Here is a 27108-nt window from a genome sequence, read left to right on the forward strand (position 1 = left end):
TATCCCCCAGGCAGGGAAAGCAGGAGCTGAGGGACGACTATATAGTAAAAGTTTTGAGATGATGAAAAAAAGCAGGAGAAACAAAGAGGCTGAGGGCCAGACAGGAGGCAACTGGAGGCTGGTCAGAGGAAGCAGCCTGAAGCTACCTGAAAGTGCAGGTATGCGGCAGTCCGTGAGGGAGATTAGCTGGCTGCCGTCTCTTGGTGGAAAGGGAAAAGCTTGGTCTGGTCCTCAGCCTCATAGCCGCAAGGCAGGTCACTCCTAGAAGAACAGACCCAGCACTGTCAGCTCCGAATAGAGGAAAACATCCCTGTCACTTTGCTCTCATAGCATCCCTGTGAGACAACAAAAGGCAGGGACTATTCGGGATTTACAGGAATACAAGGAAAACCAAGGCTGGAGAGATGGAGCTGACTCGCCCAAGGTCACAGAGTTCCCAAAGGAAGGAGAGAAAGCCAGGTCATCAGACGGCCATGGCACTCCCCCAGCCCCCATGACGGAGTGGGGAGAAGCCACAGGTGGGACTGGAGGAGGGGATGTGCTCTCTGTACCAAGAGGCAGGGGATGAGTGGATCCTTGGGACGACCCGGTGATGACGAGAATGGTTCTCATTTCCTCCTCCTTTCCCTGCAGGCTCCAGAGAACCTCTAAGTAGGGCACGAGGGAAATTTAACCATTTCTTCTGGTCCCACCCAGAGAACTCAAGAGCAATGGGGATGGGTGTACCTGTTGTCATTGATATCTGTGGCATTTCCTGAAGACATCATCATTGAGAACACAGGATTAGGAGAAGGAAAAAGGAGACGGGGTGTTAGAAGCCATCTCCCCAAACCCTCTCTCATCCTGACCCCTTAGAGAAAAAGGTAAGACTTTGGAGTATAGCTGCCACCTGGGTCTGTGGCTCTGTATTTGCAACTCCCCCAAACTGCCTGATCATTTTGTTTGAGAAAGTTCTCCCTGACCCCTTCTAAAGGAAAGGAGAAAGGGGAAGGCAGGGGAGGGTGGGGACAAGCACGGCAATAGGAGGAATCCACTTCTAAGACTCCAAGATCCTGAAGGGATGGGCAGCGTTCAGGCTGTAGGCACAGGGTCACTTACTTTTCTTCTACTTTTCAACTTGCCCTGGGGATCCCAAAGGCTGGTCACCCATCTTTTTCACTCACCATTGTCCATGTTGGCCTTCTGGTAGGATGCCAGGGGCCCGCTGGAAGATGTGGCCCCGCTGCTGGTACAGGAGTTTGCAAAGCTGGATGGAGCAGAGAAGAGAGATGCCGCCTCTGGCACCCGCCCTCCGATATGCTGAGGACCCATAATCCCAGTGGGGATGGAGCCATACACCCCTCCCGTCCCCAGAGAACAGAGGACAACAAACGGGGCCATAGGCTGAGAGGGCAGTGCCCACCTTCTAACCGTAGGTGTGAAGTTGAGAAAGGGTTTGAGATGAAGCTACTTAGGAAAGGAATTAAGTGTCAGCCAGCAGCTGACCCAACCTATGCCTTATAGAGAGCAGAGAGCCTTGGGTTGGGACCCCAGCCCACACCCGGGGCCACTCACTACATGTCTGACGTGGAGCTGGGCGCAGCCTGCAGGTACAAGTTCTGGTAGTTCTGGAAGAGGTTGTTGGTGTAACTGATGCACTCAGGGCTCCGGGTGCCATAGGGGTTGGTGGGTGAAGATGCTGGGTAGTGGCCGGGCCGGACGGGTTTGGCTGTGGTAAAGCAAGGAAAATGACCGTGAGGAGGCCGTTTCCCTGCAGTTGCCCCGGTCCTGGAAGTCACGGAGCTGGAGCTGAACCGAGCTGCTCATAACATCACTCACTTTTATACGTTTTGGGGGGATGGCAGTGGGGTGATCCTGGGGTGGAGGTAGGAGAAAAAGCAATCATCTAGTTGCTTGACACTTTGGAACGTGCTGATCTCCCCCGGAGGTAATCCCACCTCGTCTGCTGCCACCCAGAACCACTCACCAATCTGAGCAGAATGGCCCCGCTTGCCAGAGGTCTTGTACCGAACGGCCTCCTTGATGCGGTCCACCTCCTGCTGGTACCGGCGCTTGTCCTTCATGGCTCCTTCCTTGGCCTCCTTCAGTGCACCCTCCAGGGCCTTAACTCTCTCAGCCGTAGCCCTAAGTCGTTTTTCCAATTTAGGAAGCTCACAACGCAGATCTGCATTGTCACGTACCAGCTGTGGGGTAAGCCCGAGGGAAGAGGCCAAGGCAAAGCCGGAGACCCAAGAGAGAGCCAGCGGTGGAGCGGTGGCGCGTGGGGGTGCGGGGCAGGGAGAGAAAATAAAGAAAAATCAAGTCAGGGTAGACGGAGACAGCACTCTTTCCTCGAAAGGCCTCGTTCCCTTTACCTAACTGCTCTTCTGGCCTGTTTTTTCCTTCTCCCGGAGCAAACAGTGGTCAGGCATGAAAAAGTCACATCGTTTTCTGAGTAGCAAAACGTGCCAGGTCCACCGTAGCCCAGAACTCTTGGGACAGTGCCCTGTCCCAGTCTTTCCTGGCCTCAATACCCACCCCCCAATACCTCACAGCTTGTGCCAGACCAACAGCCCCAGGGCAACCATGGGGATGAGGCACCCCTCACCCAGAGATGGCTTTGTAGGCATGCACAGGGCGGGACAGCAAGAGCGCAGTGGCAGTCTGGAAGGTGGATATGGTTTTGAGGGCAGGTTAGGTGCAGTGGAGAGCAAGAGCAGAAGCTGAAACATGGGAGCCCCCCCCACCCCCCACCCGCACACATTCACACAGCACCCCATAGGAAGGAAAGAAAATGTTTGAGGGCTCACAAACATTTGTGCTCATTACCTTCACATTCAAGGACTTCCTGGGCTGTCCCTCCCCCATTTAATTTAAGGTAGAGAGTGGTAGCAACCACCTTGCAGCCAGAGAAGACTTCCTGATCTTTTTTTTTTTTTAATTTATTTTTAAAGATTTTATTTATTTATTCATGAGAGACAGAGAGAGAGACAGAGGCAGAGGGAGAAGCAGGCTCCCCGCGGAGCAGGGAGCCCGATGTGGGACTCGATCCCAGGACCCTGGGATCATGACCTGAGCCGAAGGCAGACGCTTAACCGACTGAGCCACCCAGGCGTCCCAAGACTTCCTGATCTTTTTATAGGATTGCGTACAATAACGGGGGCGGGGTGGCTCCAGCCTGCAGGAGCCGGCCTTGGAAGATACCAGGTAAGCTGGTAGAGCAGGGAACCCGGGGAGAAAGGGCAGAGCTTGGAAATACATCTGTGCCCCTTCCACTTTGGACAATTTGAAGTTTATAAACAATGGTTGGCTGTGACAAGAGTTCAGCTTAATTGAGACTAGGGCTGAAGGCCTGGCTATTTAAGAGTCTGTGAATTGAGAAGTTTCTACATCTCTCTCATTTCCCTTTCTAGTCTTGTGTCTGCTGAGGTAGGACATTGTGAGGAGGCCTCCGTCATCTAGGTGAGTTGTTTTTGGTCGTTGGGACTTTGAGCAGAGAGAGGCAGCGGCTTCAGTGAGGAAAAAGGAAACAGCCTGTGGTTTCCCGACACATCCAACACTGTGGATAAGCCTGGAGGGCATGATGCTGAGTGTAATAAGCCAGCCACAAAAGGACAAATCCTGCAGGATTCCACTTATAGGAAGTACTTCGAGGAGTCAAAATCATAGAGAACGAAAGAAGAATGGTGGTTGCCAGGGGCTGGGAGGGAGGGGAACGGAGTTACTGGGAAGTGGGTGTAGAGGTGCGGTTTTACAAGATGACAGGGATGGGGAAGGACGGTGGGGGTGTTGCACAACCGTGTGAATGCATTTGATACCACTGAACTTAAAGATTGTTCTGGTGGCAAATTTTATGTGTATTTTACCACAATAAAAATATTGGGAAAAAACAAGCAATACGGCATGCATTTGGACAGAGAAGGAAAGTGAACACAGAGAAAGGAACATAGGATGGCAGAACTGATTACAAATGTTTCTTCCCTGGACTTTCAACTTTTCCGGAATGTTGTTACATTGTTATACTGCTGTATAATAAGCAAAGGGGGAAAGATGATAGTACAGCCCTCTGCGGGCCCAAGTAAAATAAATATACCCTGCAGCTTATCATTGGGCCACAGTCCTGGGATTTTTTTTTAAATTATATATGTTAAAAAAAAAAAAAAAAAAGATGTGCCAAGTATTTGCTAAATATGCTGGGCATTGCACTGAGAAATTTAAGCTCCGGTTTAGTGAGAATATGCGTCTAGATCAAATGTTCAGGTGGGTTTGAAAGAAAGGGAATAAAGTATAGATTAGGGTTTATTGCACGAATCAGTTAAAAGAGCCAGTTGACACACTGTGGCATGTCTTCAAGGCTCAGATATTTGGCGCTAGAGAGGGTGCTCCTGCTCTGTACATACCAAACATTTCCTGTCCTGACTCCTTTGGACTGCCCCTTCTAGCTCCCCACCCCATACCTTTGAAACCCAGTCATCCACCTAAGGAGCCGCAGCAGCAAGGAGGGGGACAGAGAGGCAGCAACTTAATACACAGGAGTTTCAACCAGGCCCACCCAGGGGCTGGTTGCGCCATCTGGAGGACATCCTTTAATTACCCTGCATGCCTGCCCCAGGCCTACGCAGATGGAGTTCTCTCAGTGAGAGGAAGCCCAACTTCCCTGGCTTCTCCTTGCCTCTGACCAGTATCCCTCCTGTGTAGTTAACAGCCCCGTGCCTCTGAAACCTCTACCAGTTCCAACCTCTCCCTCCAAATCCATAGGCCTGGGGGATTTCACTTTGAGCAGAGGCAGTTGGGAGCTTTGAGAAGGGAGAACAGGCATGGAACAAAGAACAGGGTAAAAGTGGAACCAAACATGGATAAAGAAGGGATTCATAGGAAAAGTAAAGGGAAAGTAAGGAAAACATGCAAAAGCAGATTTCCTAAATCCAAGGGACTTCGGAGGATTTGGTACTCCTAGGCACCTAGCCTCAAGAGTTCTTTTCACCCTTTCCCCTACTCTTACCTGTTTGTGAACTTTTGTAAGCTGTTCCAGGTTGTTCTCAAGAAAGGAAATCTTCTGCTTTTGGGAGTGAATCCCCCCACTGTCCTCGGGCTCCATTTCTGCACTCTGATGAAAGACGGGGGGGAAAGATGTGGCTGTCCCAGGCCAAAAAGGTCTCACCCGCACCAGGCCAAGCCATCTCCACTGGAGGCCACAGGGGTTAGAGAAACCTGCGGGCAGGGGGCAGTACGGGGGCTGGGAAGATTCCAAGGATGGCACTCACTTTCTTGACTCGAGTCGTGACGTCTTGAACGAACAGCTTGCGAAGGTTGTGGAGGGTCTGGAGTTCCCGGGCCTGGAAAGAATGATGACACATTGTGGGTAGCCAAATACCAGGTCAGTATTTTCGCTCCAAAATTATAGGAAGCGTCAGTCTATCTGGGCAGGTGAATCACTCATCCTTTAGGAAAAGATGTGTTCTGATTATGCCACAGACTGACACTGTATAAGGAATGGGCTTATGGAGAAGTCAGGGGAAGACATGAAGCCCCCACCTCACCCTGTTAACTTGGCACAGAGGGAAACCACTCACAACTGTCTCCTCCAGACCCTTGAGGTCCTGCTTGGACTGTTCATGTCGCTCGTACAGAAATCTGGGGCAAGAAGGAAACACAAGAGTCCCTCAGGACTGTCCTTCCTCCCTCTCTCCTCCCTCTCCATTCCTTTGATCTAGACTTTATTATTACTTATTATACAAGTTTCTCATGTTTGCTATGCAGAAATTAGAAAAGAAAAAAAAAGTAAGATGAATTTCATAAAAAGCCCATAATTCTACTGCTGACAGATTGAACCAACATAACATTCTGGTGTCAGTCTTCCCAGACTCTTACTTCTATGCAGGGATATCCCACAAAAATTGTATGGGATCATACCATTCATACTGTTTTGTAGCCTGCTTTTCACCCTTAACAGAACATCCCAGACATCTTTCCAGGCCAGGGCAGCTAATATTCACTAGAGGTTATTTCTGAACGTCTCTGTCTCTCCTTTTTCTTTGGCCCTTCCCCACGGCATCCTATGACTCGTCTGAGGCATCTGCTTCCTGTGGCCACCCTTTTCCCACCTGCACAGTTCCCCGCCTTTGCGGGTGTGCGTGAGTAGCGGTCTGGGCCATCACTCACGTCAGCTCCTGGAGTTTGCTGCTCTTCTCGTGTTCTTCGTTCTTCAGCTTCTCGTAGTCAGCCTGAAGCTTCTCTAGCTCTAACTGCAGCTTCTGATTCAGGCTGCAGAGGGCGAGGAGGTGTTGGAGAGAACAAAAAGGTTATTAATGATGGGGGAAAGGGAAGACCAGCCCTGCAAACGTTCTCCTTCTGGTACAAGTGGGTCTGGTCAGGACTGATGGATGCATCTACTTTCGAATTATTGGAGGCAGGCGCACGCCACGGTTTCCACGACAGAGTGAGAAGCCATGGGCTACCCAATCATAAGAGCTCAAGGAGAAGAACTAGTCCTCACTCCCGTGCCTCCTGGAGCTCGGCTACAAAGCTGTGGCATGGTCAGGGGGAGTGGCCCGTGGAAGTGAACAAACCAGACCCCGGGCCAAGAGGGAGCCATGGAGGCAGGAGCCACCCAGGGGGACTCTTACTCTTTGAGCTCATCGATGGTCTTCTGCTTCTCGTTGATCTCATCCCGGAGCCGGGCCAGCTGCCGGTGATGGGCCTCCCTGTGACTCTCCATCTGCACCTCCACGGCCTTCTGCGAACAGCCCCACCCCACGCTCAAAGCCAGACTCCCAGACACCAGCTGGGAGAGGGCCGGCACGGCCGTGCTGGGCCCCAGCTATGCCCTGGCTGTGCCCCGCCCCTTCCCCACTCGCCTTTACGTCATCCGCATCCTGTGTGTCTGGCTCCTTGTCCTTCAGGGCCACTTCGTGCACAGTTTCTGAGGGAAAGAGGGAGGGGAGCGCGGCTTACATCGCACCTACCTCCTCCGGAAAGAACTTCACTTTTCGACCAGAGCTGCAAGTAGGGCAGGGGACATGGACCCAGTGTGGGCCCTCAGGAATATTCTTCTGGGTTAGAACAGTGCGATTTGATACGACAGGGAAAGAGATCCACGGAGGGTTCATGGCTTGTGTACAATAAGCTACAGGCCAAAGCTTCCACGATCTCAGTCTAATGCATGGGAGGAGCATGCTGTTAGAAGGTCTATTTGATGTTTGTGGCTTTTCCTCCCCGCCCCCCTCCAGGATCTCAGATCCCAGGTCGTGTGGTTTAGAGGTTGAAAAAGGCCTCACCCTGGGCTTGCAGCTTGGCCAGCTCGTCACTCAGGGAGTCATAGGACTCTTCCAGGTGCCGCTTCTTTAGTTCCACACTCTGCATATATTCTGTAAGCGAGCGGATCTTGGCCTCATGCTAATGGGGGAAGGGTTAGTGAGCGGAAGAAGAGGGATGGAGTCAAGGACACAGCTGGGCGACACTGACCTCTGCAGGTTTCCTCCCAGGCCCTCCCCATCTGCTGCGCCGGCCTGAAGACACAGGGCCAGAGGCCATTTCTTTGGAGACCCTTCCTTAAGACCCCATCAGCTCCGGGGGTGGTATCCCCTCTGAACCTTCGCTTCCCTGGCCTGGACCCTCCCCAGCTAACCCAGGCTCTTCTGTCCTGGACTGTGGTTGACCCTAGGCCCTTGACATGACGGCAGGTGCCAGGAGTCTTATCCCATAGCCGCAGAATCGTCCTCCTTCCCATGGCATGCCAAGACTCTCAGGGCCCGGCGCTCACCTGGGAGATGAGCAGCTGGCAGGATGAGAGCTCCCGCCCTGTCACCTCCATCTTGCGATGACACTCAACCTGCAGGTTCTCTAGCTGCCGGCAGCGCTTGACCACAGACTTGACTTCCGACTTGATTTTGCTGATATAGAGTCGGGCCACCGTGAATTCCTCCTCGATGGCCCCGCTGATCTCCACTGGCTGCGGGTGGGAGAGGGCAGGAAGAGGTGCTTCTCGGCTGCAGGGAAGCTTTCCCATTCCCGTGCATTCTGCCCGTCCCCGCTTACACCCGCACACACACAGACTTGGGTGGCACACGTATCTTCCAAATAACTTTTAGCTGCTATCACCTGGCATTTCACACTAAATCCTTCTCCCTGCACTTAAAGATCCAATTCCGACAGTTGCCCTCTTCCATCTTATAAGGCAATGTGATTTGGAGTCACACTGATCTGCTTGATCAGCCCGATGGTCTCCGCTACGGATTTGCGTATCTCGTTCCCAGCTCTGTGCCTCACCTCTAATGCCAGCTACACGCACATCTCCATGGCCTCTTATTCGGTACCCTCTAGAAGGTGTATTTACAGCTGAGGCTATGCAAATTCTACTTGTTTTCCCGGGTCTAGTTTAAAGGCATATTTCCCAGCTCTTTGGCCCACCTTCCTCAGTATCCCTGAGGGCCTGGGTGGTGCCCCCCTGCCTCTCCCACCAGTGCCCAGAGCAAGAATGACCTGCTGCCCCCAGCCCCACTCACCAGCTTAATCTCCCCGTTGCCCACGATGACACTGAACTCACTCAGGTCCTTCATCAGCCCATTCAGCACCTCCGCAATTCGCTTCCGCTGGTGTCCACTGACCTCTTGTAGCCGCTGCAACTCAGACTCCAGAGCCAGCATGGTGGCCTGGGGACAGCCCCTCACGTCATCCCGCTGCCATCTGCCCACCCCCCCTCCCTAGCCCGCGCAGAGCCTCTGCCTTATATATGACCCCGAGGGCTGCTACAGAGAGAACACAGGCCCTGCCCAAGGGTCTGGGAGAGACAGGGGTCAGGAGGGCGAAGGGTGATGACAGGGCGGGAGAGGGTCCCCTGGCACACTGCACAGCAGAGCAAAGGTACGAGTGTGATGCGGTCCCCCGGGCACAGAGGTCCCTTGGGACGTGGAGGATGTTCTGGGGGCCAGGGGGTTCCTGAACCCCGGTCAGCCACTTACCACCTTCTGAGACAGCTCATCCACCAGAAGCTGGTTCTGCTGGCTCTTCTCTTCCACTTCCTGGGACTTCTGGTCATAGTTCACGGCCAGCTCCTCCAAGGCCTGCAGCACCTCCTTCACCTCCTCCTTAGCAGCATCGTTCTCTGACTGCAGGTGGCTCAGCTCCCGCTGGACCTTCTCGTTGTCTCCTCGAGTGGATACCAGCAGCTTGGAGGAAGAGGCAAGGCACGTGAGGGGGTCTGCTGCCAGTTACCGCCTCTATGGCCCCCTGGTCTGGGGAAGCCGAGAACACTGCCCCAGATGGGGCCTCTCTGGCACCCTAAGCCTGGAGGGCAGAGCTCCAGGAGAGGGGCAAGGGTCAAAGCAAGAGTCAGGAGGAAGTGGGCTGTAGGTTTCACAGAAGGAAGAAGCACCCAGACTCCAAATCTGTTTTTTACACAAAGCCCCAGTTAAGTCCCCAGACTTCGATAGTTTTGGGGGGGTGACCAAGCCCGACGCAGAAGACTAAGCCCTTCTTCTATCTGGTTGTAAAAGGTCTTTTATGCCTTTTAGGGAACACACCGCTCTCCTCTCATGTCTTGTCCTCCTTCCCATTACCTCTTCCTGGTCCAGCATCTGCTGCTTAAGCTTCTCTATGAGCTGGCTCTGCTGGTTGATCTCATCGTCCTGTTGGAGGCAAGGGGGAAAGATGGAATGAAGGGAAGCTCCATCCAGTCTGGACTTATGGGGGTGGGGGCAGAGGTAGGATCCTGACAAAAATCCAGACAGTTCAGGCTTTGAGTTAGAAACCCCATATCCTAAAAAGAAGCTTTGCCCTCGATCTCTTGCCTCACTCCTGCCCTCACTTTCAAATTCCTTTCTCCCTGGAAGGTGGTATAACCTTGACAATACACAGCAAAAGCCTTTAGGTTAAAGTGCATGTCCTCTAACCTAGAAATCCCACTTTAGTGCTCCATTCTAATCAAATCTTTCAAAAGCAAAGTCTTGGGCCTCAGAGGCAAAGACAGTGCTTTCAGAATTACTTACAAGAGCAAGAACAAGCTACTAAAAACAAAGAAGACTAGAAGCCCTAGAAGACTAGAAGTAACAAACAAATGGTTCAATACATTTTGACAAATGGACTGTTAGGCAGCCATTTAAAAAATACTTTTGTAAGGAATTGTTAACAAAGTAGGAAACTGCCCCTTATGCAATGCAGAATGAAGAAATCAGATGCAAAATTACGTATACAGTGTATCTCAACTGCATGTTCTATGTATGGAGAAAAGCAGGATGTTAATAGTAGTATTTATGAATGGTGGGATGATGGATGACTTACATTTTCTTCAATATGTTCTTATTTATCTTCTAAATTTCTTAATGATATATTTTTTAAGTTTAATTTCAATTCCAGTAGAGTTAACATACAGTGTTTTACTAGTTTCAGGTGTATGATATTGTGATCCAACAATTCTAAACGTTACTCAGTGCTATCTTCCACATGTTCAATAATGAGCATTTGTCCCTTTTAAAATAAAAAAAAAGGCAGTACAAGCGAATTCCTTAATCCCTCACTTCTCATACCACTGGCCTCCCCTCTGTGCCCTGGGTGTCCTCACCTTGTCATCGAGCTGCTTATAGAGGCGGCGGATCTCCTCCTCGTATTTCTGCCGCTCCTCAGGTGCGATGCGCACCACAATGGATGAGTTGTCATTCACAGGGGTCTCCTCACAGAGCTCAGTTCCCAGGGCTGCATCGTCCCCAGCCAGGCGCTCCGTCTCAGGCACATTCTCTCCTGGCCAAGAGGCAGAACAAGGTGAGGGATGGGAGAAGAGAGAGCTGCATCCAGGAGTCCTTCCTCCCTCACTCCTCAACGCCAAGACCTCTGGGCAGGTCTCCATCTCTGTTGCCAAGTGCATGTTCAACCTTTTCTGGGGGATGGGATAAGGGCGGTCAGCCCCCTCTCCACTTCCCTCACACCACTTTGACTGCACCCCTCCAGAAACACAGCCCTCCTGGGAGGTTGGCCTGCCCTGAAGCCCTGCCCCAGACAGGGCCCCACTGGTCCCCTCAGCCTCCTCCTCCAGCCGCCTCTCACACCCAGTGGAACCCTCTCTAACCATTGCGCCACCGGCTGAGCTCAGCCTCTAGCTTGGTGATCGTCTCCTTCTGAGCCTTTGTCTTCTCCTTCTCCTTCTCATATTTCTTCTTCCACTGCTCAGCAGTCAACTCCAGATTCACTGAGGCAGTGTTCTTTATGGTCTTTGCCCTGGTGAGGAGAACAAGGAGATGGGACCTCCATGAAGGCTTGCATGACACGGAGGGGAGAGAGCAACAGGGGCTGGCCCAGGAGTAGGGACCCTGCCACTGACCGCTGCCCGAACATCAGGGTGGACTTGGTTTCTGCGTCATTGAAGCTGGATGGTGAGCAGCAGATGAACATAGTTGTCCGGCAGTTTCCTCCCAGAGAGTCCTGGAGAATCCGTGTCATTTTGCTGTCACGATATGGAACGTAGCTTTTCTGGGGGAGGAGGGAGACCACAAATCAGAAAAATATTCAACGAGGGAATCAGAAAGGAGAGTGGTGCTGACTAGGGGTCGTGCACCCCATGCATCGGGCATGATGGGACGGGGTCTAAGGGACACTCACTGTGCCCTCAGCCAGTGCAGAGATCACATTCCCAAGGGCTGACAGTGACTTGTTGATATTCTTTGCCTCATCCAGTACGGCTCCCTCTGCTCCAGTCTTGCTGACCTACCAGAGCATTAAGGGATGAGTGAGTGTGTCATGAGAGCTGCAGGGGGAAAGAGGGCTCTCATGGCCTCTTCTCTACTCAGGGGGTTTCAGTCCAAGGAGGGGAGGGGACCGGGGAAGAGAACAGACAAGGCCCTTCCTCTGTTACCCTAAGCCCTCTTGACAAAAGCCACCCCCTCCCGCCCCCGTATCATACTATCCCATTTATATGAAATGTCCAGAAAAGGCAAATCCACAGAGACAAAAAGTAGATTAGTGGTTGCCAGGGGCTAGGGGAGGGGGAAATAGGGAGTGACTGCTAACAGGTGATGAAAATGTTCTAGAATTAGTAGTGATGGGTGCACAACCTTCCAAGTATCCTAAAACCCATGGAACTGTATCTTTCAAAATGGTGAACTTTGTGGTATGTGAATTATATCTCAATCAAAGAGTTATTTTGATTTAAAAAAGTCCCCCCCCCCCCAGACCTCCTTCCCTACCCACCCCACCCCCAGGTGCCCAACCTTCTCGCTCCCTGCCAGGTCCACTAGATACAGCTTCCCACTGAGCTTCTGCTCGGTCTCCATGTTCTCCTGCTTGATGTTGATGAGGAAGATGCTGTGGCTTCGAGAGCTGTGTTCGTTCATGTCTGCAGGACAAAGGGAAAGGCGGTCCCTATACTGACACCTACGGAGCCGAGGCCCTCAGCCCCCAGCCTCCACTGACCGCTGGCGGACCCGGGGAGAAAGGGCACCTGCCAGGACTAGCCCCGACACTGCGTCTCCCAGGCAGCTGGGTCGCACACCCGAGAGGAGCCTCTTCTTCTGGAGGACACAGTCTGCCCTTGCTCACTTCCAGTCCCTCAGCCCCAGAGGACGCAGACAAGCAGCAGACTCCCAGACTCAAGAGCCCCTTAGATCCCCACTCACTGGTGACAGCCACATGACGATTTGATTTCCCCTCGTCAATCACATCTAAAATCTCCTCTGGGCTGGACACAAAGCGTTCGGTACAACCCTGCAGGGGGCGAATGGACAGTGACCCATAAACGTCGATCTGCAGATTTTATTACCTGCACGCTGACCAGACAACTTTTCAAAACTGTCTATCCAAGCCCTCAGACTCTCCCCGGCCCCTTGGCACATCTCATTCCTCCAAGACATCTGCCTTCCAATTTCTGGGTCTCTGGTCTTCCCTCCTGCCACACCTCAAATCTCAATGAGGTGACCCCCACCCAGGTGCCCCGTCCCCACTCTCACCTTGACAAATGGCACCCGATTCTTGTCCTCATGCACAGACAGATTTGTCTTGGTCACTGAATCAAGACAATGCAGGGTAAGCAAGGCTAGTACCTCCACCCCTAACTCGCATCCTGTAGCCCACTGAGACAGTAGTCTCTTCTATGTGAAAAAAGGAGAGGGGCACCTGGGTGGCCCAGTCAGTTAAGAGTCCGCCTCAGGACATGATCTCACAGTCATGAAATTGAGCCCCGCGTCGGGCTCGGCACTCAGTGCAGAGTCTGCTTCTCCCTCACCCCCTGCTCCTCCCACCCCCCACCACCACCATTCATGCGTTCCCTCTCTCAAGTAAATATATAAATTGAAAAAATTTTCTTAAAAATGAAAAAGGAGAAAGACTTCCCCATGAAGCTTAAACTTCCAGCACACACTGAAAGCCAGTTTCTCCTCCTCCAGGATTCTAGCCTCAAGGTTCCAACTGGCCTCAGGCTGTTACTATATAGGCCTGGATCTTGAAGCTCATCTTCTGACCCTTTTCGCTTTGGGGAATTTTGGTGAATGGGGGCAAGGGACATGGGTATGAGTGTGTGTGTCCTCTGCATCTCTTGCCAAAAGCAATGTGAGCTTTCTTTTCCTTGCCCTCCTCACACCCCCACTGCCCAATGGGGTTAAACATCACTCACCATCCAGAAGGTCACGAATTTTGTCCAAGTAAATCTCAAAGTAAGAAACCTGGTCAGGGAGAAAGTGAAGAGGGCCTGTCTTAAATCTGACCCAGGGATCTCAAGTGAATGTGACCTGCTCAAATGGTAGTAGTAGGAGAGAAAGAGCAGAAGAGAATATCTTGGCAGAGAAGAACTGTGGTAACCAGAGCAGGAAAATAAGTTGGGGTGCCCAGGTCCTCAGTGGGCTCATACTAGCTCTTCCCCTCCCAGGCCCCATCTGAGGATGCCCAGCTGTCATGCCATGATCACCTTGATGTGGAACTCAAGGTTCTCATCCATGGAGTAGATGTGGTTGAAGATGTCTCGGGCAATTCGAGGAATGATTCCCATCAGCTGGGGGTCATGCAGCTTTCCCTGGGGAGGAAACGTATTCCAGAATGAGGCTGGGACTCAGAAAGAATGAGACAATTCAAGAGGTATGCAGGTGAACACAAAGGTCATAGTGGATAAGAAGACCATCTTGAGGTTGGAGGCAGTCACTGCCATGTCTCTCTCTTACTGGAACGATGAGAGAATTGAGTGGCCTTTTGGACTATTAATGCAGCTGCTTTTCCAGATCAAAAGAAGAAAACTGGAGTAGTGGAAAGGATAGAAAACTGTAGCAGGCTGGAGGGATTTCACTAAAGTTCTACTACACTCCTGCCCCTCGGTTCATCCTCCAGACCAAGCAAGCTTGATTCTTAGATCTTGCCCCACTGAGATTCCTTGGCCTCTCATTTACACTCCCAGCTTCTCACCCCTCATGGAAGTCAGAACCCTCACCTCCATGGTATGTGTTTTCCCTGAGGATGTCTGTCCATAAGCAAAAATGGTGCCATTGTAGCCAGCAAGGACATCTGGAAGAGACAGCAGAGAAAGAGCACTGGTGGAAAGAAGTGGGATAAGGAATGGGGAACCTGAAAACATACATTCTAAAAATACATCTTACAAAGATAATACAGATTACCTTTGACAATCTGCATGGCACACGCATGATAAACTTGCTCCTGAGTCGTGTTTGGGGGGAACACACGGTCAAAGACATATGGCTTCCCCTAGAATGGGAATAAAACATGGCAGACATTGGCAGTCAGGATGTGAGGGAGAAGAAATACCACAGCCCCCTTCCATTAGCCTGAGAAGGCACCTGGTTTTTCAGCCATCTGCATCCACGGATGATCTGGGGGGATGAGGGGAACTAGAGAAGGAGGAGCAAAAGTTAGTACTGACACCAGGAGCTGTTCCCATGCGCTAGGGAATGCCATTGAGAAGTGCCACAGCGTGAGATTGTGTGAGGGGATCTCAGCCTTGGGGTGATGATTTAGCATCCCACCACTCCAGCCCCCTCCCTGGGAAACCGAACGGGAAAAGACAGTAGGGCCACAGGCCATGGAGAGTACAAAACAATTCATTAACATTAAAAATCTAGGGATGCCTGGGTGGCTCAGTTGGTGAAGCGTCTGCCTTCAGTTCAGGTCATGATCCCAGGGTCCTGGGATGGAGGCCCACATCAGGCTCCTTGCTCAAGCGGGGAGCCTGCTTCTCCCTCTGCCTGCCGTTCCCCCTGCTTGTGCTCTTGCTCTCTCTCTCTCTCTGACAAATAAATAAATAAAATCTTTAAACACATTAAAAATCTACCTCTAGGTTTAAAAATAACTTCCTCAATAGATCCATATGTCCTGATATGGAAGGATCTTGCACTAAGTGAAAGATGCCAAGTTAGGGACATATGTTTAGTATATTCCCCATTACGTAAATGAAATATACATATACCAAGCTGCTGAGCTGTTCTACAAACATTAACACAAGCTCTCTCTGTGAAAGAAATATATGAAATCAGAAACATGGGTTTCCTTTTAAGGAATCAACTTTAAGTAAAGAGAAACTGAAACAAATCACTGACCTACAAGTATTTTGTTTCATTTAGGTTATATGTTACAAATCATGTGCGCTGATAAGATGTTAAAGATACAAAATATTTACAACCTGGGGAGCCAAACAAAGAATATATTCACTATCTAATCATACTAAATGACCCCCACCAGGTCATACTAATGATACTAAATGACCCTCAGCCCCAGAGGACGCAGACAAGCAGCAGACTCCCAGACTCAAGAGCCCCTTAGATCCCCACTCACTGGTGACAGCCACATGACGATTTGATTTCCCCTCGTCAATCACATCTAAAATCTCCTCTGGGCTGGACACAAAGCGTTCGGTACAACCCTGCAGGGGGCGAATGGACAGTGACCCATAAACGTCGATCTGCAGATTTTATTACCTGCACGCTGACCAGACAACTTTTCAAAACTGTCTATCCAAGCCCTCAGACTCTCCCCGGCCCCTTGGCACATCTCATTCCTCAGATTAAATGAGACTATGCTTGTTCTCCATCACAAGTGACAAATTTCTCAGTCATGTTTTCCTGCCATTCAGTATAAAGAGCCTATGACTTAGGGGCACCTGGGTGGCTCAGTTGGTTAAGCAAATGCCTTCGTCTCAGGTCATGATCCTGGAGTCCCCAGATCAAGTCCTACATTGGGCTCCCTGCTCGGCAGGGAGTCTGCTTCTCCCTCTGACCCTCCCCCCTCTCATGCCCTCTCTCTCTCTAATAAATAAATAAAATCTTTAAAAAAAAAAAAGAGCCTATGACTTGGTTGTCACATTGTTTTACTGCAGAGCCCATCTTTATCCATCTGAAATGTAAAGCTCTAAATCTATGGTCACCAGAGTTTGGGAGACATGTTTTAACTAATTAAGGAAAGTCATAAAACTTTTATTGGCCAGAACTGGAGATAGTGGCTCTAGGAATATTCACAATATTCCATCTATACATAGAATTTTTTTCTAGAGGAATTATACAAAAATGTTAACAGTGGTTACTTTGAGGAGAGACAAGTCTTTTATTTTACATTTTGTATCCTGGATTACTTACATATATATTTTTTAAAGTTTTATTTTATTTTATTTTTTTAGTAATCTCTACACCCACTGTGGGGCTCGACCTCACAGCCCCGAAATCAAGAGTTGCATGCTCTTCCAACTGAGCCAGTCAGGTGCTCCTGGATTGTTTATATATATATATTTTAAAGATTTTATTCATTTATTTATTTGAAAGAGAGAGAGAGAGCGCACATGAGAGGGGGGAGGGTCAGAGGGAGAAGCAGACTCCCTGCTGAGCAGGGAGCCCAATGCAGAACTCAATCCCGGGACTCCAGGATCATGACCTGAGCCGAAGGCAGTCACTTAAGCAACTGAGCCACCCGAGCGCCCCTGGATTGTTTATATTTTTAAACCATGTACAAGTATTATATTTTAAAAATTTTTTACTTCTTAATGTCACAGAGAGTGGGACAGTAGTGTATTATTTTGTTTCTTTCTTTTTACTTCTTTGCATAAAGGAAAACTAATAAATAGATTTTTTAATATTTAAAAGATTTGAAAAGTCTGGCTTATGGGAAAAAAAAAATCTACCTGAAATATTTATCTGATCTCTCTTTGGCAAAAGCCTCTGAAGCCCCCAAACCAGAATCCACAAAGAGAAATAGGTTGTGAAGATGCTCTCTACAATGAAGGGAGTGCTGTAAACTGATCGAGCCTTTCTGGAGGACAATTCTATTAAATATTTAAATGTCCATACTGTTTGTACTCTATATTGGGGATTCCAGTGCTAGGAATTCATTTTACAACACTTACTTAAGCACTTAAAGATTTATGTAGAAGGATGTTCAGTGCAGCAGTTTGTATTAAAGTAAAACCAGAAACAATTCAAATATCCATCAATAAGATGTTGATTATGATACCTCCATATTCTACTCCCATTAAAATGAGTGAGGTTGGTTTACATATATTGACATGTTCAAGCTCAATTGAGTGAAAAAATAAAAACAGTGTGTGTAATGTGATTATATATATATTTTTAAAGATTTTATTTATTTATTTGACAGGTAGAGAGAGAGCACAAGTAGGCAGAGAGGCAGGCAGAGGGAGAGGGAGAAGCAGGCTCCCCGCTGAACAGGGAGCCTGATGTGGGGCTCGATCCCAGGACCCTGGGATCATGACCTGAGCCGAAAGCAGCCGCTTAACCAACTGAGCCACCCAGGTGCCCCGTAATTATATATTTTTTAAAGCATATGTACAGAACAGCCTTAGAAAAAAGACATGGAAGACCACATGCAGACCTACTAATGGTGGTTATCACCAGAGAGCAGAGTAACAGGCTTGCAACATTTTTTGTGTGTGATATTTAAATGTTTTACAGTGAAAACATACTGCTTTTAAATTAAAAATGTAAAATATTATAGGTGATGTTATAGAAAAATACGTAATCACAAGACAAAGTATACACAAAATACTGTTAATCAAAAACCAGTATGCAAAAAATAAATACATAAAATAGTATGCAGTGTAAAAAACAAATAAAAAGTATGTAAAGGATGATTCCATTTCTGTAAAAAAAAAAATGTATATGTATAGATGTACACCTTACTTAGAAAAACATGGTAAGGGGTACCTGGGTGGCTCAGTCGGTTAAGCGTCTGACTTCAGCTCAGGTCATGATCTCAGGGTCCTCAAGCCCCATGTGTCGAGCCCCATGTGTTGGGTTCTGTGCTCAGCAGGGAATCTGCTTATCCCTCTCCCTCTGCCCCTCCCTCTGCTCATGCTCTCTGTCTCTCTCTCAAATAAATAAATAAAATCTTTAACAAAAAACATGTTAACAGTGGTTATCCTTGGACAGTGGAATTTTAGGAGTTTCTCTTCTTTTTTTTTAGATTGCAAACTTTTCTAAAATTAAGGGCACCTGTCTGGTTTAGTTGGAAGAGCATGCAACTCTTGATCTCGGGGTCATGAGTTTAAGCCCTACACTGGGTGTAGAGATTACTTAAATAAATAAATAAACATAAAGAAAAGAAACTTCTCTAAAATGAAAATGCATAGTTTTTTAAAAAAGAAAATTTTAAGTTTTTCAAAGATATTAATATTCTTATTATATAAAGAACTCTCATAAATTAGTAACAAAAAAGATAAACCTCAAGAGAAAAAAAATGGACAAGATCTAGGTACTAACAACAGAAAAATAAATACAAATTCAAACTAAAACAGTAATGTCGTTACTCACTTATCGAATTGAAAGACACAAACTTAATTGGAATACCCAGTGTAGATAAGGGTTCAAGGAGGTATACTTTCCTTGAAATAAGCACCTTCATCCTTTTCTAGTAGGACAGTAAGTCCATACAACTTTTATGGGAGCAATTCAGAAATACATAATCAAAAGTCATGAATTGCACATATCCAATGACTCAGATGTTCTACTTCTAAGAATTTATACCATGAAAATATTTTTGGCAAATATTTAGTTACAAGAATGTTTATTATCGCACTGTCTTAAAATAACAAGAAATTGAAAACAACTGAAAAGAATAATATTTAGGGGACTGGTTAACATAAGGAATTGATTAAATAATGGCGTGTGTATATTTTTATTCTTTGTTGCTGTTTACAATGATGTCATAATAGAGGTGCCTGGTGGCTCAGTCGGTTACATGTCTAACTCTTGATTTCAGCTCAGGTCTCAATCTCAGGGTCATGAGATCAAGCCCTGCACTGGGCTCCAAGTAGGCGTGGAGCCTACTTAAAATAAAATAAATAAAATAAAATAAAATGATGTCATAATAGAACATCAATAAATCTCAAAAGTGTGTTAGTAAAAGAACTCAAACACAAGGGAGCACATACTGTATTATTCCCTTTGTATGAAATTCAAGAAAGGACAAAATTTAGCTAGTGATAGAAGTCACAATAGTGGATGCCTGGGAGCGATACTGACAGGCAGGGGCAAGAAGGAGCTTTCAGGGGTGATAGAAATACTCTAGATTTCTATCTGGGTAGTGGTTACATGGGTGTCAAAATATGTTATAAAATTCATCAAACCATTTGCATAAGATTTGTGCACTCAGTGTATGTAAACTATACCTCAATAAGTGCTCTCATAAAATATAACATCATAAAATGACGTTATAATGGCTCTTAAAAATGGCTGGTTGATGCACAACCTCATTATTAATAAGAGAAATGCACATTAAAACTATGAAGTACCATTTTAATCTATCAAAGTGGACAAAATAAAATATTTTGACAATGCACTGCATTGGAGAGGGCACATACAGACCAGGGGCAACTCTATGAGAGGCAGTTTGGAACCAGTTCTTAAATTTTTAAGTGCATATACTTTAGGACCTCAATTTCTAGAAATGTATCCTATAGACATATGCAGTATTTATATATATACAGGTCATTCAATTGTTTGTAATAGTAACTTATTAGGATAATCCTAAAAGTCCATTAATAGGGACCTGGTTAAATAAATTATGGCATAACTCTACAACAAACTAAACAGTTGTTAAATAGAATGAGATATGGGGTGCCTGGGTGGCTCAGTCATTAAGCATCTGCCTTCAGCTCAGGTCATGATACCAGGGTCCTGGGATCAAGCCCCGCATCAGGCTCCCTGCTCAGCGGGAAGCCTGCTTCTCCCTCTCCCACTCCCCCTGCTTGTGTTCCCTCTCTCGCTGTCTCTTTCTCTGTCAAATAAATAAATAAATAAATAAATCTTTAAAAAAAAATAGAATGAGATATATCTTTATGTGCTGATAAGGAAGAATCTCCTAGACTCATTGTTCAGTTAAAAAAAAAAAAAGCTGGAGCGCCTGGGTGGCTCAGTCAGTTGAGCGTCTGCCTTCAGCTCAGGTCATGATCCCAGGGTCCTCCTGCTCCACATCGGGCTCCCTGCTCAGCGGGGAGTCTGCTTCTCCTTCTGACCCTCCCCGCCTCATGCTCTGTCTCTCTCTCTCTCTCACGCTCTCAAATAAATAAATAAAATCTTTAAAAAAAAAAAAAAAGCAAGGTACAGAATAGTATGCATACTATGCTACCATTCTTCTTAAAAAAAAAAAAAAGTATATGCCAGGCACCTGGCTGGCTCAATCAGTAGAGCTTGCGACTCTTGATCTTGGGATTGTGAGTTCAAGCCCACATTGGGTATAGAGATTGCTTAAAACAAATAAAAAAAATTTTTTTAAAGTATATGCGCATATATATGTAATTGCTTATAAATGTATAGTATGCTTTTAAAAAGACCCATAAGAAACTGGTAAAAAGGTTGCCTTCTGAAAGGGGAACTGGGTGGCTAGAAAAGAAAGGTAGGAAAGAGGTTTACTTTTCATTGTATACATTTTTATATCATTTGAATTTTGTCACATGTGCATGTTAAGATTTATGTAAAAATGAAACATTTTTAAAAATACATAAAATTATGTAAAATATTTAGTAATGGTAAAGTAGCCATGGTATTATGTTAGTGAAAGAGCTGAGTTGCAAAACAATATATAGTTTATGATACACTTTTATTAAAATTAACATATGTGTATATGCAGCAAAAACTCACTGGAAACAAATACATTAAATTGTTAACAGTGTTTTTCTTGGGGTGGTAGGATTTTGAGTGATTTTTAGTTTCTTGTATATGCTTCTCTTTGTTTTTGATTTTGTCAACAATTAAAACATTTTAATGTTGTAATCAGACTATGTTTAATATTATTTTTTAAAAATCTACTTTTTTTTTTAAAGGTTTGAGTGAGTTTATGGGGTACTCATAGGGCTTTGTGAATTTTTCATCCTTTTTATCTGAATGGTTCATATTACACTTCATTATAAAGAATAATATTACACAGAATAAAATCATACAGTGTTAGAAGAAAACAGCTTTAAAGTAGCATTAATGCCTATCCTCCTCAGTGGTAATATCTTTCTTTTTTAATTTAATTTAATTAATTTATCTTTTGTTGAAACTTGATTCTTGAATTGTAATCTAACTCAGTGTTGCTCCTATCCATTGGCCAAGAAACAGAAACAAACCAAACATGTCTATCTCAGCCCAATGACTCTAGCCTCTTCTCCACCAATGTCTCTCTATGCTTCTTGAAGCCAGGAATGCAGCCAAAGGGGATTAAATAGAACTCTCAAGCCAACTTTGCCCCTCCCTTCTTCCCTTCTGGGAACATGGGCACCAACACATTCTCTGCCTTTCCCTCTGTCTCCCTCCTCCTCTCTCTCTCTCTCTCTCTCACAAACATTCCCAATTATAGGATTCCAGAGAAGGCTGTGGATGCATTAAAATGGAGGGCGCTCTCCAAGTGCTGAAGGCAATTGCTACCTGAGGAACCCCTTTTCTGCAGCCTGCGCTGGGAAGAAGAAAGAGACCAGAGAGAGTATAAGGGTGGTGTTCTCAGTACTGTGAATATAAAAGATATCCAAGAACTAAAAATGGGTTCACTTAGTAAACTCGTGAGCATGGAAAGCCACAGACACATTATAATTTCAGAGGTTCTTGAAAGGCCTGCTACCACTTCCCTACTCTAGACTAGGCCCTTAAATCCCAAGTCTAGTTCATTATTTTATCTTAAGATTTTTATTTCTGTTAAATTGTAAATTTGTTTGTAATTTTCCATTGATTATACTCAAGATGAGTTTGTTTGTCAGATCTTTTGATGAGAATAACTAGACCAGTGGTTTTCTACTTTTTTCTGCCTCTAGACTACTCACATGGGAAACATCACCATTATTTATTTATTTCTCATGACACACAATTACTTTGAGTTGGACTGTTGTATGCTGTGGGAGGTTTCTTACCAGAATCTGAGTGTGTATAGTTTGCAAAAGCTACTGATTTTTTTTTTTTAAAGCCGTTTCTGATGCCCCCTCTCAGATATCTGCCCAGACCACTCTACAGACTGGATCACCATGTAGACCAAGAGTTTCTTGAAGGCAGGGATTCTCTGTAAATCCCCAACATCAAGCACAGTCCTTGGCCCACAGGATGTCCTTCATAAATATTTGTCAAAAACACAGATATTGATGGAGGAAGAGAGCAAGAAGATATTAGAGACCTGGATGTTGGGATGAAACAACTAGTAAGAAGGGGAAAGGTTAACTACTTCCCAGTGTGTCAAAGGCTAGCTTGTGGGGACACAGCATATATAACAAAAATAATAACATCTAACTCTTATCAGGAGTTTATTATGTGCCTGCACTGTTCTAAGCAATGTATATGCATTACCTCATTTAATGCTCACAGCAATCCTAGAAGGTACTATTATTATTCCATTTTATAAATGTGGAGACTGAGGTTCAGAGAGGTAAAGTAGCTTGCCCACAGACACACAGCTGAGAAACGGTAGCACATGGTCTCAAACCCAAGCAATCTGAATCCAGACCGATAGTGCCATAGTCATCCAAGAACTGAAGCGTCTGAATACTGAACACAGCGTCAGATCCTCTTCATGGCTTTTCCTTCCCCTTCCCCACATGACCCCCACCCCCATTTGGACATTTCCCCAAATGTTTCCAGACAGAACTGAAGCCCTGCATCACTCCCTTTTTCCAACCTCAACCCCATCTTCAGAAGTATGAGATTCTCCCACCTATCCTCTCCCAGGAACCCCCTCACCATGCCATTGTTGGAGACTGGGAGAATGGTTTCATTAGCAACACTCAGGGAGATGCTCCACCTTTGAGGAACACCCCCTGAGATCCACTCCCCGCCCCCCGCCACAGCAATCTAAGCACCCCTCACAGCCTTCTCCAGAGAGCTCCCTTTCAGAATCCCACAGCCCAGGGCTCCATTCTCCCTAAACCCACCCAAGCCTCCTTGTTGTCTCTTGCTTACATGTCCCATCCCCAAGGGCCCCAGTCTGTCACCATGCTGAGCTCTTGCCCACTGAACTCAAACGGGTGCTTTGTGTCTCCCAGCACCTTTCAGTAGTTTTCCATTATGTGAACTGACTAAAGCTAATGAGAGGGCCTAAGATCAGGGGTCCCAAGATGACCAACCTTTTCCACCCTCAGTAAAGCACTTGGTAGAGGCTGAACTTCTGAGCACCAGGCCTGATTTCCATGGTGACACCCCTGGGGATTGTTGCCATGGTAATGCTGGAGAGACACTGGCCATGGTAACATTACCTCCCCTCTCCATTTTCTTTTATGAGACTCCCCCAAAGCGAAAGGGAGACCTGCTCCCCCTCTTCAGATATCAAAGGAATCCTGGGCCACCCTAAACAATATTGACTCTGATTCAGTAATCCTGCAGATCCCAACCTAGCTTTTCCAAATGAGGTACTGGATAGTCCTGGATTTTTGCTGCTTAAGAACCTGCTAACCAACTAGGAGATCTGAGGGAGAAAGAATATGATGGACACTTGAATGAATGAGGGAGAGGAATAGGGACAGAGGAGCAGAATGTATGGGTCTTCCCTCACTGTCATCCCTCCCACGTCTGGTATAGAGGCAGCGGCCCAGACGGCAGGCACCGGGACACTCTGCCCACCGAGACCAGGGCTGAGGGACACTTAAATGCATCCAGTGAAAAAGTCACACTGGATTCTGAGTGACATAAAGAGCAAAACAAGGTACACAGCCCACAGACAGTGACCCAGACACCCTTCTACTATGACTCAGGCCATTAACTTTGGCTAAGCCCCATCCTCCAGATTCCTGGGAGAAGTCAGGGGCGTGGGGGAGGGATGAGGCTGAAAGAGCTGTCTTTCCAGCTTATTCTCCTACCCTCTGCCGGGCAGAAAAAGCCCACGAGCATCTGAGACTCTGAAGCCCTGAGGTAGCCGCAGTGCCGCAGAGGCAGAGAGGAGAGCCACCAGAGAAAGGAGCAGGGGCTGGGTTTGGAGAGACTATTGTCTCCCCCTTCCCTCTTCCCTCACCTTCCTGAAGCAGCTTCCTCCACTAATTCCTCAGATGCTGGGCCCCAAAGGGAGTGAGAGGAGGAAAGAGGAGAGGGGTAGGAGATTTCCTTCCCTTGGTGGGACCCTTGAGGGTTGCCTCCAAATCCCTTCTCCTAGAGCCCTCCTCCTTCCAAATGAGCAATGAACAGTCAGGCTGGGAAGGCAAGCTCCAAGGACGCTGCCTGAGACAAAATGGCCCCCCATAAGCATCTATCTCAGCTGGAGAGATTGACAGGAAGGGCTGGGCAAAGGAAGATACACAGTGAGACAAAGGTGTAGCCCTGCAAATATCAGGCAAAATAGGCAAGGGAAGACCAGCTGTGGAACTAAGATAGAATCTGAATTGGCAGGGGGCCCTGGGCCTCTCTGCCTCTCTCCCCCTTCTACAGTGTCTTTCCTGTTTTGCGAATTCGACAGATCAATACCACCACTCCTTCTCCCAACATCACCCCATGCCACATGCCCGCCACACTAGGATGGCCCGAGAACCTAAAGGAGTTTGTTCAGACTTACCTGAAAGAACTAAACCAAGGAAGCTAGGCTTCAAAGTAGAAGCCTTTTGTGGATATGCACCCCTATGACCACCTCCCTCCTATTTCTCAGCCTTCATGTCTCAGGGAAACCTCAAGCTCCAACTCTCACAGCTAATGCCTGTTGTCCAGACTCCCTTGGAGAGGAGCCCCCAGGACCGATTATTTTAGCCTGGCCACACTGACCAGACTGTAAGGCCTAAGGTCCTTGAGGCCAAGAGAGACAGGGGCCCTCTCGATATGGTGAACATACACATATGTAAGCACACACACAAGGCAGAAGCACCCATTTGAGTTCAGTGGGTGAGAGCTCAGCATGGTGACAGACTGGGGCCCCTGGGGATGGGACATGTAAGCAGGCTCTTCCTAAGGCATGTTTACTCAAAGTCCCATTCTCACTGATTCAGAGGGCCCACGCTCCTTCCCCATCTTTCCTTCATTCGTTTAATAAGCATGCCTTGGGCCAAGCACTGTGGACCAAAGATATATAAACAGTGTCCCTGACCTTGAGGACAGCTGTCATATGTGCCCCTCCCTTCTCAGATTGGCCACAGTTTCCTGGCCCAGGACCCCTCAAGCCCTACAGGACTTGATCCCAGATCCTTTCACCCCATAGCCTAACACTCCCTACCAACCTGGTAAAGGAGGGGTGGGTGAAGAATTCCCAAGGAATTCCCTTTGGGCCATGACAAATAAAGGTCGAGAAGAGAAATCTGCAGAGGCAGTGTGATATAGAGGAAAAGCCATGAGCTTTGGAGTTGGAGATTTAGGTTCAGATCCATGAATTAACAGGGTGACCTTGAGAAAGTCATCCAAATTCTTTGGGCCTCAATTTCCTCATCTGTAAAATGGAAATATTGGTACCTACTTCAGAGTGTTGTTTTGAGGATTAAATAATACATGCTGAGTAACAAACCCATAGTAAATATTAGTTCTCCTTCTTAATAAGATCTCCTCCATGGGTAGAGCTGTCATGATGAGGTAGAAACAGCTTGCTACTTTTTACTGGATCATCAAGAGAAAGGATGAATAAGCAAGTACTTATTAAGACCTCAGGATCTGGTTATTTTTATTTGTTAGTGGGAACTGGGGTGTCTGAAATCCTCTTCCTACTGTACCTGGGAGGGAAAGACAGACATTCCCTTAGGACCCCAGAGCCCCCTTCCCAAACTGGGTGTGGCATCAATGTATTTCTTTCTCAGAAAACCCTTCATCAGACCTGTGCCCTCCGCCCAAGTCTAGGCTGTAACTACTTCAGGGGCTGATGGAGGGCTGGGTCTTAGAGCCCACTCTCATTCATACCTCCACCCGCAGAGACCCTGGACTGCCCACCTCCCATCTAGCCCATCCACTAGTCTACCCCCTCCCTTCCTGGGAGGTGGGGGTAGAGATCTGAGCCAATAACAAAGGGAAGATGCGCTTTTCCTAGGGGAGAGGGAAAACATCAGAAAAACACGGGACTGGCCCTAAGGGGTGGGGACGCTGCAGCGAGCAGCAAAGGGGAGATGGGTCCCCTGACTGCGAGGAAGTAGCCCCCTCCCACTCTGCGGAGACCTGGCCGCCCGCTTGGCCAGGCCACACCCAGCCATCCTGATGCAGGGGAGGGGAGGGGCTGCGGCGGGGAGGATGGAGGCTGAGCGACTGGGAGGGGGCGCAGAGTGACAGCCCGGGGCGAAGACTCGGCGGGGGCGGGGGAGATCCATCTTGCGGACCCCTACCCGAAATTCCCTCCCGGGGCGACACTCACCCCAATAACGACGCTGTCGTCCCCTTGGAAAATGGGGATGAACTTGTCTCCCCGCAGAATCTCTGCCTGGTTCAGGGGCCGAAATCGGCAGAGCACCTTGATGCTACATTCGTTGTTGGTCTCCGCCATGGTGGTCGCCGGCGACGGGCACTTCCCGGGCTGCAGGGGCGGTGTGCGCTCCGGAGGAGGGGTGCTCAGCTGGGGCCGAGGAGGAGGACAGGTGCTCGGTCTCTGGAGCCGAGAAAGCAGGTGGGGCGCCCGGGCGAAGGCTGGAGAGCGGGGCCGGGGCGCGCGTGCTCGCTCCTGCGGCACGGGGATGCGGGCGACCTGGGCGTCTGGTCCTCTCCCGGCGCTCTGCCTCTCCGCCCCTCGCGCTGCAGCGCCGCGCTGCGGGCCTGGGCGGGGCGGCGGCCGCGGGGCGGGCGGGGCTTCCTTCGCGGGGGG

General features: G+C 48.0%; 1 protein-coding gene across 1 annotated transcript; it reads right to left on the reverse strand.

The window, feature by feature from the left end:
• Positions 1-26805, reverse strand: KIF5A (kinesin family member 5A). The gene is made up of 28 exons (XM_035001973.1): positions 26665-26805; positions 14562-14649; positions 14378-14451; positions 13865-13969; positions 13574-13622; positions 12912-12967; positions 12582-12669; positions 12177-12301; positions 11569-11673; positions 11291-11439; positions 11039-11187; positions 10538-10713; positions 9537-9605; positions 8940-9146; positions 8484-8630; positions 7742-7930; positions 7257-7374; positions 6837-6901; positions 6606-6715; positions 6142-6243; positions 5553-5613; positions 5244-5315; positions 4982-5086; positions 1967-2183; positions 1555-1708; positions 1164-1246; positions 727-754; positions 1-261 (listed from the first exon to the last, which is right to left on the reverse strand). The coding sequence occupies exons 1-28, from the start codon at positions 26791-26793 to the stop codon at positions 183-185; spliced, it is 3099 nt and encodes a 1032-aa protein (XP_034857864.1). The 5' UTR covers positions 26794-26805; the 3' UTR covers positions 1-182.
• Positions 26806-27108: the final 303 nt, after the last annotated feature.

The sequence above is a fragment of the Mirounga leonina genome, unplaced genomic scaffold (assembly GCF_011800145.1).
Source record: "Mirounga leonina isolate KUSES-001 unplaced genomic scaffold, KU_Mleo_1.0 Mir_126, whole genome shotgun sequence".
Classification (NCBI taxonomy): domain Eukaryota; kingdom Metazoa; phylum Chordata; class Mammalia; order Carnivora; family Phocidae; genus Mirounga; species Mirounga leonina.